Source organism: Polypterus senegalus, chromosome 5 (genome assembly GCF_016835505.1).
Source record: "Polypterus senegalus isolate Bchr_013 chromosome 5, ASM1683550v1, whole genome shotgun sequence".
Taxonomy (NCBI): domain Eukaryota; kingdom Metazoa; phylum Chordata; class Cladistia; order Polypteriformes; family Polypteridae; genus Polypterus; species Polypterus senegalus.
Genome location: NC_053158.1, coordinates 151,626,997 through 151,645,619, shown reverse-complemented (window position 1 = coordinate 151,645,619; position 18,623 = coordinate 151,626,997). Strand labels below are relative to the sequence as shown.

The following is an 18,623-nucleotide window of genomic DNA, read 5'->3' as shown; positions in this document are numbered from 1 at the left end:
CCGAAATTTGTCGCTGTGTTTTTAGCTGTGTTATTATTTTCTCTTTCTGTTTTATATTCAATATATATTGGCGTAGCCATCACTGCAGTCGGTGCTTTTTTTTCCCCAAGTAACCGATCGCCATACAATCAGCTCTGTAATAGACGTTAAGCCATCTGTAAGCTTAACGCAGATTCTTCAAAACGTTTAAAGAACATTGAAATATCTTCGTAGTACATGTATAATTATTCTACCCTTAACGACACTCCCAGTGAAGAATATAGATTATTTAAATGAAGTTAAAGTTTTATCTGTATAATTTAATAAACATATTTTGCTGAATTTCACCTTATAAATGATATCGTTTCTGTTTCTGAACCGCGAGGTCCGTACAGGAAAGGCTTTAAAACATTTTGCAGTGACTGAGACAGCGTGTCCTTGAAGCTGTATACCGATAATTCCCTTTCCGATCAGCTGCTGCTGTGATTCACACTCAGATACAGTGATATAAATACTCCGAGTGGTGCAGTGAGAGAAATATTGAAAAAGATGATCCGCTGTGGCAACTCCTAACAAGAGGAGCTGAAAGAAGAAGAAGAAGAAGTGAGAGTAACAACGCTAAAGCAGTTATGGTATTTGGAATACTATGGCTGTTCCCTCTACCATTATATTGTTACAAGTTAATTACAATCAGATGCATTACACTAATAAACAATATGCGGTTAGTTTCGGTGTATTTATAAAGCCGCGTCAGGAAAATAAGGTGTAACCACACAGGAACAGTAGCACTGCTTTGACGCTGGGTGCCGCCAGTCTGCAAAACCGAGCGGAGAACTTGCGTATGACAAGGTATGAGGTACCGTGGAAAAGTGCGTGGATTTACGCCAAGTGTAGGTTTTATACATCGCGATTTGAACGTGGAAAAGTTCTTACGCAATGTTTCTGTGCGTATGCACCGTTTATACATGAGGCCCCAGGTGAGGAGAGTTGTCAGTGGCATACCAGACATGCACTGGTGTACCCCAAGGATCAGTGCTGTATCCTATACTTTTCTTTCTGTATACCACCTCATTGGGCTCAATCATCCAGTTCCATGGTTTTTCTTATCATTGTTATGCTGATGATACACAGTTGTACCTGTTGTTCCCTCTGGACGACAATATGGTATCAGCTAGAGTCTCTGCATGTCTTACTGATATCTCAACCTGGATGAAGGACCACCATCTACTGCTCATCCTGGCGAAAAACAATCTTCTTGTGATTCCAGCCAGCCAGTCTGTTCAACTCCCTGTATAGCTTGGCTCACTATAGCTAACCCCTGCTAAGTACTCAGTACTCATTCTTGGGGGTGGTGATTGATGAGCGCCATCTTTTTCTAACCACATTTTTACTGTTTCTTATTCATACAGGTTTACGTTATAAGACATCCGCAAGATCAGACCTTATCTGACAGTATGAAGCACAATTTCTGGTCCAGGCTTTGGTCTTGTTGCATCTGGACTACTGAAACTCATTGCTGGCAGGAGTACCCACACAAGCTATCAAGCAGCTGCAGGTGGTGCCAAATTCAGTGGCCCATCTTGTATTTAACCATTTGACACAGGCACATATCACTCCTCTCTTCAGGTCGCTTCATTGGCTCCCTGTAGCAGCACACATTAATTTCAAATCCCTGATGTTTGCCTACAGAGTAGTCATTGGGTCAGCATCTGACTATATGGAGACACTGGCCAAGTCCTATACTCCTCCTCACCCACTCAGATCTGTCAGGGAACAGTGTCTGCCACCTCTGTGTATGTTTACCTCTTTTGTATGTCGCTTTGGATAAAAGCCTCTGCCAAGTAAATAAATGTAAATGTCACAATGAGCGGTATGGATCATAGAGAAGAATATTAAAACCTTACCAAATACATTCATTAGAACAGAATTTCACATGGCAAATGCATATAGACCATGTTTGTGAAGAAATGCCTGACTTGAAAAATACCAATGCTATCCTTTAAATTATAAATATTAGTGACCCCCACCAGACCCACAGAGTCTCAATTGCAATGACATGCACACTTTGTGACTGACATACAGCCAAGTGGCCCGTCCCAAATGATGCTGTAAGTCAGAACATGACTATATTAACTAGAAGCGTTTTTGATCAAATTAAAATTCACTGAAGGAAAATGGATTAACTCTTAAACTCATCAAAGCATGATGTGCCTATAGAAATATGGTCATTATCCTCACACTAATATGCCTAATACGTTTTTCAAATGCCCTTTGGGCTCTATGACTTGCCAAATGATCTGTCATGTGGCAATTTACTTACAACATTACTCATTAACAGTGAAAAGCAAACAAAGAGATTATAAAAATCTTTTTTGCACAGCCTTTAGTTTATAGAGCTTGCTTCTGTAGTGAATATCATTCTAAGGCAGTAAAACTGTTTTATATACATGTATATACTGTATATGTATATACATATATATATATATATATATATATATATATATATATATATATATATATATATATATATATATATAAACTCATATCATGCGTATGCAGATGTGAGACACCTCTAGTAAATGAAATTTACTCTTTTGTGATCCTTTCACGCTCCCGCTGTAGACTGGCTGATTGACGTCCCTACCATCAATGATCTCATCTCTGGTGTCCATCCTCCTGGACCCGACCCTTCCTACCATCTTCCTTCATAAACCGGCAAACCAGTTACCTACTTCAGTTCTGTTTTGACTTGTGTTTGTAAAGACATCACTGCAACTAATTGTGTGTTTAATCTTCGCAAACTGTTAAATTATATAGGGTTACCAAGATGGTATTCCAATTCTTTGTGTCATTTTACAACACACACACACACACATATATATAAATACTGTGGGAGACCACCAGGGCCCTCACCTGGCCGGGACTTCTTGATAATGGAATGACAGAGAGGGCAGAGAGCTTATTCTGGACACTATCTCTCCCGGAACATTAGAGGGCAGCCCCACTGGCTTGCTGTAGGGTTAGGGGTTTGAAGCATAGAAGCTCAACTCTTCTAGGGCTCGTGGCCACTGCCGGGGGCACCTGGACATTTGCCAAGCTCATTGGACAGTGGTAGTGCTTCTGGGTGTCCTATAAAAGGAGTCAGCTGCCACTACTTGAGGAGCCAGAGGCGGGAGGAGGTGGACAAAGCTTGCTGGGAGAGGAGGCAGAGAAAGAGAGAAGAAAAGGACTGGGTTTTGGTTCTGTTTGTTTGTGTTGTGCTACTGGGTGGAGCAAGAAAAGTGCTTCCCAGTTGACTAAATGTGTGTTGTGTGCTATCTCATGTCTCTGCCTGTGTCCTAGTTTCCACAAAATATATATCAGTGCCCTCTATAGTGTTTGAAACAAAGACACATTTTACCTTGATGTAACCCTCTGCTTCACAGTTTGAAATTACAAATCAAACAATTCAAAATGCAGGAGTATTGCAAACATTTCTGTCACACCATATAGAAATGACAACAAATATATATAAAATAAAGCACTAAGGTCTGTGTGTCCAGTCCCACAAAGGAATGTGATTGATAAGTTTGGTTTTAGGGACTCAACAAAGAAGTGCAAGTGTGAGATGCACAAGTAACAGTAAAGGCACAAGCTGAAAGAGTCACCTTCAAAGATGCAAAGCATAAAACTGAACAGAAGGGGAGGATAACACCATGAAAATAATGAGAAACAGGCTTTATGGAAACATGTTTGAGAGAGGGAGTGCCAGTGAAGAAACATTGAGACACATGTAAATACAGAAGGATGGAAGAAAGTACACATAGGACAAAAGATAGCAAATATTTTTAAATTAATTATTATTCTAATTATGACAGGTACCATGGCTAGAATATATATATATAGAGTGATGTACGGCCGGCATGAAAGGATGGGGGGACACTGCCTCCCCCAAAACGCTAGATGGCAGCTCCCCTGGAGTGTAGCGCTGCCCTGGATTCCCGCAGGGCATCCTGGGACTTGGAGTTTGTTTTCTCAGCCCTGTTGGGTGCTGTGGGTGTCACCAGGGGGAGCTGTCGAAGGACCTGGGGACTCATCCTTTCCCTATAGCCGGAAGTATGAGGCAGTCATTAGGATGGAAGCCCCAAAGTACTTCCGGGCTGAAGAAAAAAAAACATGTCTTCATTAGACCCAGAAGACCTAGCCAGTCACATGGTCGGAAGGACAGAAGCACTTCCGGGTCAAGGACTATGTAAAGGAATGATGGAAACCCAGCAAGCCAGCCGGAGTTGGGAGGTATAAGACAGAGCTTGCTGGGAGGTGTGGAGGAGAGAATTGTGTTCATTAAGTGATTTACTTGTGTTTACTTGTGGCTGTGGCGCTAGAGAATCACTATTTAAAGAAGAAAAATATTAAAACACTTCTTAGTACCTTTACCCTGTGTCCTGAGAGTCTGTCTGTTGGGTTTAAAAGGGCAACATACATATACCCAGTTGGACCACCTTTTGCCTTTAGAACAGCTGTAATTCTTCATGGCATAGATTCAACAATATTCTGGTGGAAACATTCCTCAGGGATTTTGGTACATATTCACATTACACCATTACGGTATTGTTGCAGATGTGTGCTTCAAATCCATGAATCTTCTGTTCCACCATATCCCAAAGGTGCTCTATTGGATTGAAATCTTGTGGCCAATCAAGGGATGAGACATTGTAATTAGCAGGATCCACTCAGGGAAGAACCACATAATAAGCATGAAACAATCAGAGCATGATTAGAATTCTTGTGTTTTCAAAACGCTCCAATTTCACCCATCTACACTGTAATACTGTGCTGGTGATTTTAGAAATATACTTTTCTGGAGAGCATTTTCAAAGGTATCTTTTTTCAAGGGTTAATTTTCAAGTGTCCATTTTCAGGGGTCACTGTGGTTAGTGTGGATGAAAGGTGAAAACAGTGTCTAATGTCTGCATTGTTAAACAGAATGGTAATGTGTACATTGCCTTAGAGAGCTTGTAGATTAATAGTGAAAGGAGTTAGGAGGTGGTTAGTGTCTGCATACTCTAACTGTCTTCTCAAAGAATGAGAGAGTGAGAGATGACGGCTCAGTGTAGGGACTGAACTTGGCAAAGCAATTGTTATAGTCAGCCCTTGTTAGTTAGCACAAGTACAGATTAGAACAGAACATGGCGGTTTACCCAGCAAGGAATACAGTGGATAAGGAAGCAACAAAGCAGGCAACTAAACTTAACTCACACGCTAAGAGTTACTGTGGTGGGCAGAGAAAACAATGCCTCAGAGGGTTGTGGCTATTGTGGATACAAAACTAATAATAAACAAGGAAACTGGGCAGTAGAAGACATAACGTGCTCGAATTGCAGAAAAGCAAGCTATAGTGTATTATTCAATAGTGTGTTGTTCCAGCCAAAATGGTGAAGCACATATTGGGAGTGAAATTCAGACTTGTGGCACACTGTAAATTTTCATAGTGTCACAAAGAAACATTATGTAGTTATTAGCTTTAGTCTTTTAGTACAAAAAACATACAGCAAATCACAGGTTTATAGGGTCATTACTGTTAGGTGTACAATAAAACACATTTTCAAAAAATATTGTTCTAAAATGTTAGTTTGTTAGCCATGATTCTGTCATCTGTTATAAAGCTTTGTCCACTTCTCTCTATCTTGTGTCACTTCCTCCAGGTTTCTTCCTATTGCTCTTCTGCCGCTTGCTTCCTCTATCACCATATCTTTGTACCTCTTTCTTGGAATTCCTGCTTTTCTCCTTCCTACCGGAATCCATTTTGGTGTCCTTGAGTCATCCATGCGCCACACTTGTCCTGTCCATTTTATCCTTCTTGGTATGCCTATGTCACTCAGCTCCAACTGACCAGTCTTTTCTTTCAAATCTTTGTTACTAATCATTCTTGGTCATCTTCTTTGTCTTAAGCATTTTTAGACAAACACATCATCTTCTATTATATGCTTCACTAAATGACCATTTTATTGACAAATGTATTGGAAAAAGACCCTAAATAGCTGAAATTCACAATAATATCTATGCCAGGGGCATCCAAGAAAAAATTAGTTAGGAAATTTTCATATTCATATTTTTTCTGCTGGTCTCATAAATTTCAGTAAATCTTCTGTATGATTCATTCAAAATGTAAGCTCATATGTTAAGGAATGAAAACAAACAGGAGCACAGCATGAATAGTTGGATTAAATACAATAACTGTAACATCGCCAGTAATGAAAGTAATCACAAATAATGTGAAAAACTGGAGAAATAATAAAGAAAAACAAGGGAAGGCCAAATAGCAAAAATAAAAATGTGTTCAATTTCCAGTTGCTGGTGGGAATTTACTTCAATGACCACTACAGTTTTGCTTTCCAAATAAGAACAACTGAGCCTAAGAATCATTGCTTCTATCATGTAAAATTGCTTTCAAAACCTCTTCTATCTTCAGTCTTTCTTTTATAGCAGATAACATGTTTATTTCATTTTATAAATCAGAATAAACTCACACAAAGTTCCATAAATTAGATGCTATCAGACAGCAGACTAGGCTCCTTTAAAATCTCATCTGACCAGAACACAGTCGCATACAATGATAAGCAACCACAATTTAAAGATGAGTAGGTGTTGATCAATCACTGACCAAGAGCAGTTGTAGTTGGAGAAGGAATGATGATGGCATGAAAACCCACCACTAACTGTTTGATCCCTCAGTAGAGATGTGCTGTTTCACCATGGAATTGCTAAAAGTGTTACCTCACCCTTCCCAGCAGTTGTACTCCCTGAGATGACAACAGATGTACAGTAATCCCTATCTATATCGCGCTTCGACTTTCGCGGCTTCACTCTATTGCGGATTTTATATGAAAGCATAACTAAATATATAACGCTGGATTTTTCGCTGCTTCATGGTTCTGGACAATGTGTCTTTTTACTTCCTGTACATGCTTCCTCAGTTGGTTTGCCCAGTTAATTTCATACAAGGGACGCTATTGGCGGATGGCTGAGAAGCTAACCAATCAGAGCACGCAGTTAGGTTCTCCTGACTAAGAAGCTAACCAATCAGAGCACGCAGTTGAGTTCCAGCGTGCTGAATGCAGTGTTAACCAGGAAGTCTCATCTCGCTCATTCAGCATCAACGTGTTTCGCTGTATAAAGAGTTGTGCTCTTTTGTGTTTATCTTTGTGCATAGTCAAGCCCTTCATTATGGCTCCAAAACGATCTGCTACTGCTTCAGGGGCCGTGCCCAAGAGCAAGAAGAAGATGTTAATGATTGCCGAAAAGGTAAACGTTTTGGATTTGTTGAAGGCTACGATTCTTTTTATTTATAAAGTAGGAAAGGAATATAAGATCTACGGCCACAGTGTCCTTTTAACCAGGGTGCAAAACGAGTTGTTCGTGGATGTAATAAGGCAGTAGTCTGGATGGAATCTGCTTTAGGGATTTGAATTGAAGACTGCCAGAAGAAGAACAACGGCAGTGCTACACAATCGCCTGAAGTGGCTCCTTTACAAGGGCTTTAATGCTCTCCTTTGTTGTGCAGTAAAATTAAACGCATTGTTATCGGACAAGTCATCGTGTCATTGTTGGTGAGTAACCATAATTAATTTTCTTCTTTCAGTGCTTAGTATTTGTACGTACGTTTAGTGTCACTGTACACACATTTACTGTATACTATTTTTCTTGCATTGTACGTATTTATTTCTGGTGGCCTGTCTATCGTAATGGCTGTAACATATGCGATATCGGAGACACTCAATATCTTTAAAATAATATTTAGGTTTTACTGTATATAAACAGTGTGTTTATATACATAATTTCAATGAATCTTACCTAATATCTAAGAGAATACAAAGGGAATATGCTGTATAACTCTGCGGGGAATATTTATAAACAGTGTGGGAGAGTTTATAAGGGCTTAAAATATATAAAAATAACCATACAAACATATGGTTTCTACTTCGCGGATTTTCACCTATCACGGGGGGGTCTGGAACGCAACCCCCGCGATCGAGGAGGGATTACTGTACTGCGTACGTAGAACTCTGTGAATTGCATGCAGCAGGTTGTACCCCTCAGTTAGATAGCTAGCTGCTGAATGAGCTCAGTGAGAGATCAGTGTCTCCTGGTGACATTCAGTGAAACATATGCATGAAAACACAAAATGATTGAAAATTGTGATGACATCTATAGTATGCATTATTATTCCCTCAGCTGACACACAATTAGCTGAATCAAAACTAGACTGCAGCTGAAGTAAAAAGTGGAAGTTGCTACATGGAGATAAACTGAAATTCAGTCAAAAAGTAAATGCTTGGGTTTTATTTGTTCGTTTTTATCTGTGTAATCACAATTACTGGAGACTCACTTGTAAGTCAAATCTGTAAATCTTGTAAATGAAGCAACTAAAAATAGGCTAAATACAGGAATCATGAACATTGTGACCTCCAGAAGCAGCAGTCCAATCCAAATGAAAATCAGAATGAGGAAGATGTGATAGGTGAGAGATACAAAAGATTGGTTTATTGGTCCATGATGCTTTTATTTCAATTGGAGGGAGGAAGTTATCTGTGAAATTATGAAGCAAACTACTGTAGGCATCACATAGGCCCTCTTCCAAGATAGCAGCCATGTGTAGTCAGGCACCTCCTTACTGAAAAATGGCACCAGGCAGACTGACCTTTTGAAGGTAAGGCTATATAGGTGAGCCACTTTACCAAACTAACTTTACAGTTTATTATATTTGATTGGAAAATATGATGAGGAAAGCCGAGAAATTGAATGACTATACCTTGAGATACTGTATTTCAAGCTACAGTAACACAGAAGCAGGATGTTTTGCAGTTTTTTTCTGAATGCTTACACATAATTTCTGAAACTATGGCTATTTTTTTCAAAACACTACACATAATCCCCAAAAACAATCACACAACATGAAAAATGTCAAGACATCTCTTGTAAAAACCAAATGAACTCTTCTAACAATGGTATTTTTGCATCAAAACTCTACTCATAAACCATCAAATAATAGCTTATACAGTATAAGCACCATGCTTATATGCTGATGAAATAAATGCAATCCACTGTGGCCCTTTTTCTGTTTTCAGTGTACAGTGCATGGCAGTCTGCTGTAAATGGTTGCATGTAGTCAATTTAAAAACACATATATGAAGGGAAAAAATCCAATTTATTTTTCTAAAAACATACTTTCATTCACAGAATAAAAAACAAGAAACTGGTTTTTACAGGGCTACAGGTTTTCATTCCTGCTACTTTCTTAATTAGTGACCGATTACTGCTGCTAAATGTTTTTCCAATTTAAATGTTCCAATTTATTCTTAACCAGTATCCATACAATAATGGGAATGTTTTACTATGCATTACTAATCAAGAAAGTTGCTGGAATGAAGCCATGTAGCCATTGTGACAATCTAGAAACTGAGTTTGACATCCCTGCTTTAAAGTGTTATTTTTAATTTCTATAAAAATATATTCTAAAACATATGTATTGAATGGTAGAGCAGTGCAGTGGCCCTCGCCCCTACCTCACCGATCCAGTAACCTGACCTGGAACCCCACGCCTGCTTGCTGACCTGTATGAAGTTTGCAGATTCTTCCTGTGACTGCCTGAATTCCTCCCACTTCCCAAAGATGTACGGCACACATTAGGTTTATTGGCGATTCTAAGGCGGACGGTGATGAACTGCTGCCTCTCGAGGGCTGCTAAATGCTATAGAAGAATATATGGTCAATTTGTATTGCATTTATGTGGATATATTTCTCTATTCTGAATGTTTAGTTTGTATTCTGCTCTGTTAACTTTAAATCCCACTGCTAAAACCAATAACTGTGTAAGAAAAATAAACTACAATATTTCATTTAACAAAAGGAGGTTTTTATTAGCATTGATACTGATTCAGGACTTTAATGTTAAAAGTTCTGGATCAGCATTAATACTAATAAAAAAACCCTTTTATTAAATTAAATATTGTGGCTTATTTTTCTTCCCCAATGCAAAGCTGCTAGGATGGGCTCAACCCCCTGTAATGTTAAATTAGATAGGAGAATATTTTGTTATTTATGACTTATTTTTACACGTGAAATTTCCTTTGTATATATTAATTATTCTTGCTTTCTAAAACTACATTTAGCCTGGTACTAATTAAGGCACTGGTCATTAAACTACATAATTGTGAGTTCAATTCCTGGCTCCATCCTACTGCCTGGTACAGATTACACCATTTTTAATGACTTTTCTCTGATTCACAGACTTTTTCGGTTTGATGGACTCAACGTTGCCATCTGGTAAATTTATTATGCTGTTTATGGCCGGTTTTAGCACCGGATGGAGCTGTATATAACTGCAGCATTCAAATTAAATTGCAGACATACGGTGTAAAAAGCTTGCTTTATTTTCACTGAATTTAAATTAATGATGTCTATTATTAACAGGGCTTTTTATGATCAAGCAACATTATAAGTAAGACAATTCAGAACAGTCAATAAATTGTGCAATACAATGATATTAAACATCATTCTCTGTGCTGTAACATGGGAGACTATGTGTGTGTACTAAAGGGGCCAACTGAATATGAAGGCAATGTTGCTTATTTGATGATGTACTGTACTCTGGATTATTGGTCCTTCAAAAAAACTCAGGGGCAAAGGAGGGTGAGAAAACAGAAATGTTATAACATGAAGCAAATTGAGAAAACACAAGTGTCTTAAAGGGGTTTACAAAGTCCACATGACAACAATATCTCTTTCTCCAAATCTCAAATACAGCACAAGCCTTTCAGACAGCATGATGTGTAAATTAGCTTATATGAGTGACTATGACTCTGAATCATCACAAAAGTTTGAATCTAAAAAAATTAGCATGAATTTAAATATATGTTAAGAAAAAAACATCGATTAAAGCATGTTCAGGGGGGCTGGGTGGTACAAAAAAAACTACCAGTGTGTGAAAAACACTGGGGATAGAGTTTGCCGTTTCTGTTGTGTGGGCTCACAACAACACCTATCAATGCTTGTTTTTTTATGTGTGCTAATACCTTTTTAAATAACCTATCATATTTTCCCAAAATGAGCAAAAATCCACTTAAAATGTCCATCTTGCATCCAAAGTCATCAATACATTTTGAAATATCCAGTAAATATTTTGTACCCATTCTTATTCAAAGTTAAACTGCAACATCTAGTTCTTCTGTATGTCATCTTATTGCCAAACAGTCATTCTTGCACCCGGCCACAGAATTTAAGTGACTGAAAATCGTCATCCATGTCTAATTTACAGACTGAAAGTCAATCTTCCAACATAGTCATTCTCAATCCTTTTTGGGACAGCCAGTAGCATATTGCCTAATGATGCCGGCACTGTACAAAGTGTTAACAGGTACGGTGAGTTTAACCACAGTCCCTGCCATTTTGTTTCAATTCTTTCATGGTACGTAAAGCATGAGACATCAGACAGATAAGCTTTTCTTCCCTTTGTGAGGTCCAAAACACCCTCATTCTTTATTTCTCTTCATTGCATTATATGCATTGTTCTTCCGGATAAGCATTCATTTGTTGTCATCACTCATGCAAAAAGAGCCTGCCTATATGACAAAAGACGAGGAGTGTATGCTTCCCTAATATGCTAGGTCGCAGCACCAATGTGCACACCTGCATGGCATAAAGGGAACTATAGTTCTGTTAGGCGGCCTTGCTGGGTCCAGGTGGGTATTGTCAAGGGTATTTGCAGAGAATGGCTGTCCCTACTAGGAGGAGCTTCTGCCTGACCTGGAGGTACTTCCAATGAGCAACGTCATGGCACTAAAAGAACTCCTGGGTCCAGCAATAAGGGTCCTCCTCATCTCACTTGGGAGGTCACAGTCAGGAGTAGAATTTGGGAGAAAAGAACAAGAAGAAAAGGAAGGAATGATTGGTGTATTGTGACTTGGCTGTGTGCATTAAAGGTATAGTCTTCAAAATGAAAGGTTATCTGAACCCATGAGTGGTGTTAATGACTGTGCTGAAGGTTTGGGGATCTGAAGACACCCCTTACTGGCCACACTTGTTACTTCCTATATTTTTAAATGTAAATAGAAGAAAATGTGACAACAATTCATAAAATCGTTACACTGATACTCTCTTTTCAATGACTACTGGAGCCAAAGGAAAAAGTGTGCTGTGTTTCAAAGGTATGGAAGATGAATTTTGACATTGAACAGCTGTTTGTGGAGAGATTGGTGTATCAAAACACCAATAAAGCATAATATTTGCAGCAAGCATCAGGTTTATAAATGACCTGGAGCATCTGTACTGGTCATGGCAACCATTACAATGAGCCCCAATGTTGAAATATTGGACTTTCCTTTTTAATGTCTGTGGATGATGGAAGTGAATGTATACTTTTCAGAAATTGTGAATTGTTGGAATAAAAAATCCTTAATGATCCTCAAAATAACCTGATATCAGTATATATTCTTTTTTTGGAGCACTTAACATACTCCAGGAAAAAATGTTTGCCGATTTACTGTTCCAAGGTGATTTTTTCAAATTTAGCATTGCTCTCCTTAGTAGTGGGTGAAAATTAAGATTCAGCATAATGTCTTGTGAACAATGTATTCCTGATATTCATCTCATTTGTTGTTTTTTTAAATTAATGTGGCTATTTTTGTGGGAGCAAATGGTACTGAATTTTTTGTACCTCTTCATTGCCGTGCGTATTCTGCATGAAAAAAGCTAAAATCGTAAGTGCAAACACTGTAACTCACAATTTAAAAAACAACAACAGGCAGTCCTCATTTTAATACATCCAATCACCTTCAAGTCCCAGCACTACACTGGAAAGTTCAGGTTGCACCTGTGTATACAGTATATACGCTTAAGAGTATAAAGAACACTGCAGGGCCAATTGGTCCAGCACCTCAGCCAGAAACAGGCTTACCACACCTGGCATAAAGATCATTTCATATACTTTGAGAAGCAGTGTTCTTCTAGACAAGCAATCACACTCGACTGCACGGCTTAGTGTAGGCTCTGATGTACATTCTATAGACAGGTGTGCACCTTTCCTAATTGTGACCAACCAATTGAACTGACCACAATGGACTCCAAACAAAGTGCAGGAACATCTCAACAAAGATCAAAAGAAGTTTCAATTTCATGTTCAAATTTCAATTTTTTTATTTTTCATACATTTATAAGAATTCCTAAAATCCTGCTTTCATTGTATCATTCTGGGTATTAAGTGTTGCTTGATGAGGAAAACAGGTATAATATTTTTCGCAATCAGAATTTTGGAATAGATTTTGCACACCTTTTCTAGACCAAGGTAGCAAAGAAAAAAATCTGCTTTTTGATGCATAAAGGTAGTTTATTAAAATTTGGTATTTGTTTGTGCCATTCCGAACAAGTATTTACGCAGTTTATGACCTTCTGAAGATTCTTAGTGTGTCTAAAATTATTTTATTAAGTTTGGGGTTTTTGGTTAACAGTTGATTTCCTGTAAATAGTAACACCCTGGCAGAGATAGGCAACATTACATTAGTCTTGATAGGTAAACCAAGAACAGGAGTAAAAGGAACACTGTATGAAAGCCCAAAATAAACTTTTGAAAATTGGTAGGTATAATTCTCCACCAGTTTTATCTTGAGTTAGAGTAGAAATGTTAGGCTTAGTGCCCCATTCTATAACTGGATTTTGCACTTCCTAACTTGCAGACCTCAGCATTTGCATATGAAGAACATCACATCAACCATACTGACCCCCCAATAAAGGCACACCAGAGGGAAATGTGCTGAGAGCCTCCTTCTATATACACCTTGCTCACCTATGATTGCATGGTCAAACAAAGCTCCAAACTCATCATTATACTTGTAGTAACACCACCCACAAAGCTTGCGGAGAAAATGTCCACCTGCTGACTCTATGGTCAGCAAAACTAAGCAGGTGGTCATAGACTTCAGAAAGCAGAAGATACACCACCATTCCATCTGTATTGGATGGAATGCTACTGAAAAGGTGAGCAGCTTCAGTTTCCTTGGAGTGACTATCACATCTACCATGTTAACCCTTAATACAGGCACTCCACAGGGTAGTGTGCTGAGTCTCCGTCTATGTACACCTTGCTCACCTATGACTGCATGGTTAAACATAGCTCCAAACCCATCAATAAATTTGATAATACCACTATCTTCAAAGGCCTGATCAGCAACCATAATGAGATAGCATACAGAAAAGAGGTCTACCTAATGACCTAAGGTCAGCAAAACCAAACAACTAATCATAGACTTCAGGAAGCACAAGGCAGACTAAAATTCCATCCATACTTAATGGGATGCCACTGAGAGGGTGAGCAGCTTCAGTTAAGTTCTTTGGAGTGCACATCAGTGAGAAACTGTGAAAGTGGCCACAACAAATCTCACCTATGGTTAAAGCTCACAAGTGTCTTCACTTCACTTCACTTCCCCAGATATCTGAGAAAAGTATGGATTTCTCCATTTGTGCAAACTTCTACAGCTACACAGTGGAGTCCATTGACACTGGCTACATCCTCAATCATAAAACATTGCAGAGGGTGGTGAAGGAAACTAAAAATGTGCTTATACCCTTACATTGGTCCATGGAAGAAATGCTTAAGCCCCATCTAGGGAGTAATTCCAGGGTTACCCAAAGACATTTCTAAAGCCAGTAATAATGTTGAGCGCCTCCCAGTGGTCTCAGGTATCCCTGCAATTTTTGTAACCATTAAAATTGCTAGGCATTCTCCATGTCACTCTTCTTTTAAAGCATGGTGCATGGGAACATATAATTTGTGTTGGCTCTCACTGTTGCTTGCTAATGGCATGAGGAACTATGAAGAATATTTGATGTCATCTCTGACTCATTAGGACTTGTGTTGTTACCTTGGTATAATAATCTCCGTGCAAAGTATTGAGAGATAGCTCACCTGTTGTCACTAGGAATTTTACCATCGCCAGGGCATTTTATAGCATGAACTGTGTTAGGCACTATGGCGGTGATCTTGCACTTAAGTTGCTTGTAGAGCCTTCTCATCCTCATGACAGACAGACAGACAGACAGACAGACAGACAGACAGACAGATAGATAGATAGATAGATAGATAGATAGATAGATAGATAGATAGATAGATAGATAGATAGATAGATAGATAGATAGATGACTTTATTTAACCAAGATTGATGATCCCTAACTTTGAAAGCAAAGGGACAGCTGGCCTTGGGACAATCTATTCACTTGCAGTAATCTTTTCCAGGAATCACTAACCATATAATAAAAAGCTCCTCACTTGTAAACTACAGCACACTGATTATAAACACTGCTACTACAGTACAAAATTACATATTTCAATAAAAATGAACAAATAAAGTAAGATCAGATGCCATCTCACAGTATACGAAGTAATTTACACTGTGCCTGTGAAGTGGCAATTACATGCCAAACTATTCTTCGTGAATTTTTTTTTATATTTATGCTGCTGCTGACACTGATTTCACAGTACAATGGTCTAGACACAGACAAATTCTCTGACAAATAAAGTAAAAACAGAAATATTTTTGGAGAGAAATTAATCATCAGAAGGCAGCTTTTTAATTGCATACAACCTACAAAATGAAACTTCCATCGTTTCTCTGTTGCACCAAACTATCCTTTGCCTATTGTACCGTAGCTGAATTATATTTAAGAAGTGTAATAAAGCAGCATGTCTTACTTGGTGTGGTGTTGATTGGCTGCCTGGTAAATGAAACATTGAATGAAGGCTCATCTGTTAGCGGCGAGGGGTACATCCTCCTTCTGATGAAAAAGCCAGCTCCACAACAAAAGAGCACACCCATCATGAGAAGCAACCTAGAAAATGAAATAAAAAAAAAAACAAAAACACTTTTTACTTGGTATAGGTGCTCCATTAAAATTAAGCATCTTTTTTAGTAAATCATAAAATTCCAAAAGGACAGTGAAAGTATTAAAAAACATAATGAAAACAGTAATGGCCATTATAAAGTATTGTTTGCTATGTTTAATCAAATACTAAATTACCTATCTTTGCGCTGCTCGCCTTACAGTTATTGTTACTTAACAGCTCTAATGCTGCCTGTGCTAAATAACAGAGCACCGCACACTGAATGAGGTGAAGGTTCTTAATGTGCCGTTTTTGAACGTGCAGACCTTCTGTTTAGAATATAATACATACTACTCCATAGGTATTGTATGAAAACATGCAAAAATGTAAAATGACAAAAAATGTACTAGAATCTCATATAGAGAGTGGCTCTAAAGCCCAGCCCAGTCACTGTTCATATAGAGACTGCACATTCTTCCTTTATCTATGTGGGTTTTCCCTGGGATGTTGGGTTTCCTCTGCCATCACACTGCCATCGTGCACATCACACTGACTCTGAACTGGCACAATGCAAGCATGCTTTTGATTATGCCACCTCTGGTGGGATGGCATCCCTCCCAGAATTCATTCTTACCTTCTTTCTAATTGACTTTCTGCATCCCACCATTGGAATTTGCTGATTTATGAAAACCTAAATAATTGAATTGATTCTCTAATTCTGAATTGCTTCAGTTAAATCATTTTCTTGGCAATAATTCATTTTTTTCAGCATGGCTTTCACACCCACATAATAGCAGTAATTTGTGGTTTTCATTTTTTCCTCTGCATTTGCTAGAGACATGAGTCTTATCTTTTCTTGGTTTACTAAAACAAATCAACATTAAATGCAGTTGTACGGGCTACTGAGATACATAAACATTTAAGACCTGCATGCAAAACATTGAATTATAAACCTGAAGCACTCGAGAGCTCCTTTGCACCTTTATTTTTCACAGGAATCTGAACAACAGCTTCATTAGCCATAAAATCGGTAACACCACCCCTCGCCTTCTTTGCGCTTAGGTCAGTGAATTTGTAATTACTCCACTTCACGCTCAGATTGAAAAATCAATTTTCAAGGTCATTTTGTACTAAATCAGCTATGGAATTTTCAGTCTTTCAATAGTAAAAATAAAAAGCAGGTTGCTGTGACAGCTTTAATTAACTGCTAAAAATAGCTCCCTCAAATTAGCTTTTGTCAAAGCAATCTTACCTAAGCAATGATGATCACAGTCACTCAACACATTTTCTTGTCATCTACAATATTTTCAGAAGTGTTTTTAAATTTTGTGAAAATTATACATTTATTTCAAAACTGCCATTCTTATAATCACAGCATTTATTTAATGTATTGCTAATTGACTGTAGATTATGGTCAAGCTAGTCCAGTGTTGGCCAACTAAGGTGCAAGAACTCCTCATTAACTGCATGTAATTGTAACCAGGAAATGTAGCTTACCAGCCGGCTTCATTAGACTTCTTTGCAGTTTTTCCTCAAAATATACATTGAAGCAATGTCTACAGTGCTGTTGTGGCATTTAGGCCAAAGTTATGCATCCATCCCCAGAATGGCTTCTGCAATGATTCTTTTTCTAAATGTCCTCATAAAAGCAGAATGTTTACAATGCTAGTTTGTGTTTATTTGAATCCTCAAACTTGTTTGTGTTTATTTGAATCCTCCATCTTAATGAACTGCTGCGTCTGCAACTGTAAATCATGTTTACTCGAGCTGTGAAAAACAAAACATTCACTGCTGAGTCATGTTTTTATTCATCCACAAAGTGCAGAACCAAGCAGCATACCAAGTAACTATTTTCAAAGAAATAAGAATTTGTACAGTCTATTTTCTAACTCAGTTTTGTAGTAGCAGGCCACATTAGAGTTACCAACAGCATCAAGTACAAGTCAAAAGACAAGAAAGGCTGAGACCTCACTGCAAGATACGGGGTGGTCTGGGATGCTGCAATAACGTTTTGGACAACCGGACAACAGCTGGTTCTCAATCGTTTGGTGTGTGCAGGCTCCTTCTTGAAGGTCGCAGCCAGGATTAATTTATTTTTTTAGGCATCATTTGAGTTTTTGAGGAGAAGCCTTTTTTGAAATTCGTGTGAGTCCTATAATCACAACAATTATGTGCTGCACCCTTTGCTGTACACCTTTGTTCACCATGTTGCTGGAAACATCTTCACTTACATCACAAAATATACTAATACAATCATAGACATGATCACAGGCAAAGAAGAAATTTGCCATCTGACCAAGTGGTGCCAGGAGAACAATCTCTTCCTTAATAGCAGCAAAACCAAGGTGCCAGAAAGGCTACTGGAAACTGGAATCAAATCAAGCCAAGGTGCATTGGAAGAATGATGTGGAGTTGGTCAGTAACTTTAAAATTCTTGGAGTCACCAACACTGATAACATGATGAGGACACAACATATCACAGTTTTCATCCAGAAGGCTCATCAATGTATTTGTTTACTTAGGTGTCTCAGCTAAACTTTCATATACATTCATTAATCTTTATTTTCTTTCCATTATTTAATTATTATTATAAAATGTTGAGGGTTGTGACAATCTGTCATGTGATTTACTCATGACCACTGGGACTAGAACCTTGATCTTGGTCTTAATTGAAAACATACAACATGATATGTCCTGATGGGTTTGCATCCTTCATGTGGCAAACTGCTTGAGAGGGTGACACGGCAGAAAGCAAAAAAACAGCAGTGACATTTGTTGCATGTGAAGCAAATTG

At 38.3% G+C, this 18,623-nt stretch overlaps 1 protein-coding gene across 2 annotated transcripts in view; it reads right to left on the bottom strand.

Moving 5' to 3' along the window:
- Nucleotides 1–18,623, bottom strand: part of vopp1 (VOPP1 WW domain binding protein) — a 539,003-nt gene that overhangs the window by 52,777 nt on the left and 467,603 nt on the right. For both annotated transcript variants that reach the window (XM_039753501.1, XM_039753500.1), the window contains exon 4: nt 15,701–15,837. In XM_039753501.1, coding sequence (XP_039609435.1) covers nt 15,701–15,837 — 137 coding nt within the window. The remainder of the gene's footprint in view (nt 1–15,700; nt 15,838–18,623) is intronic.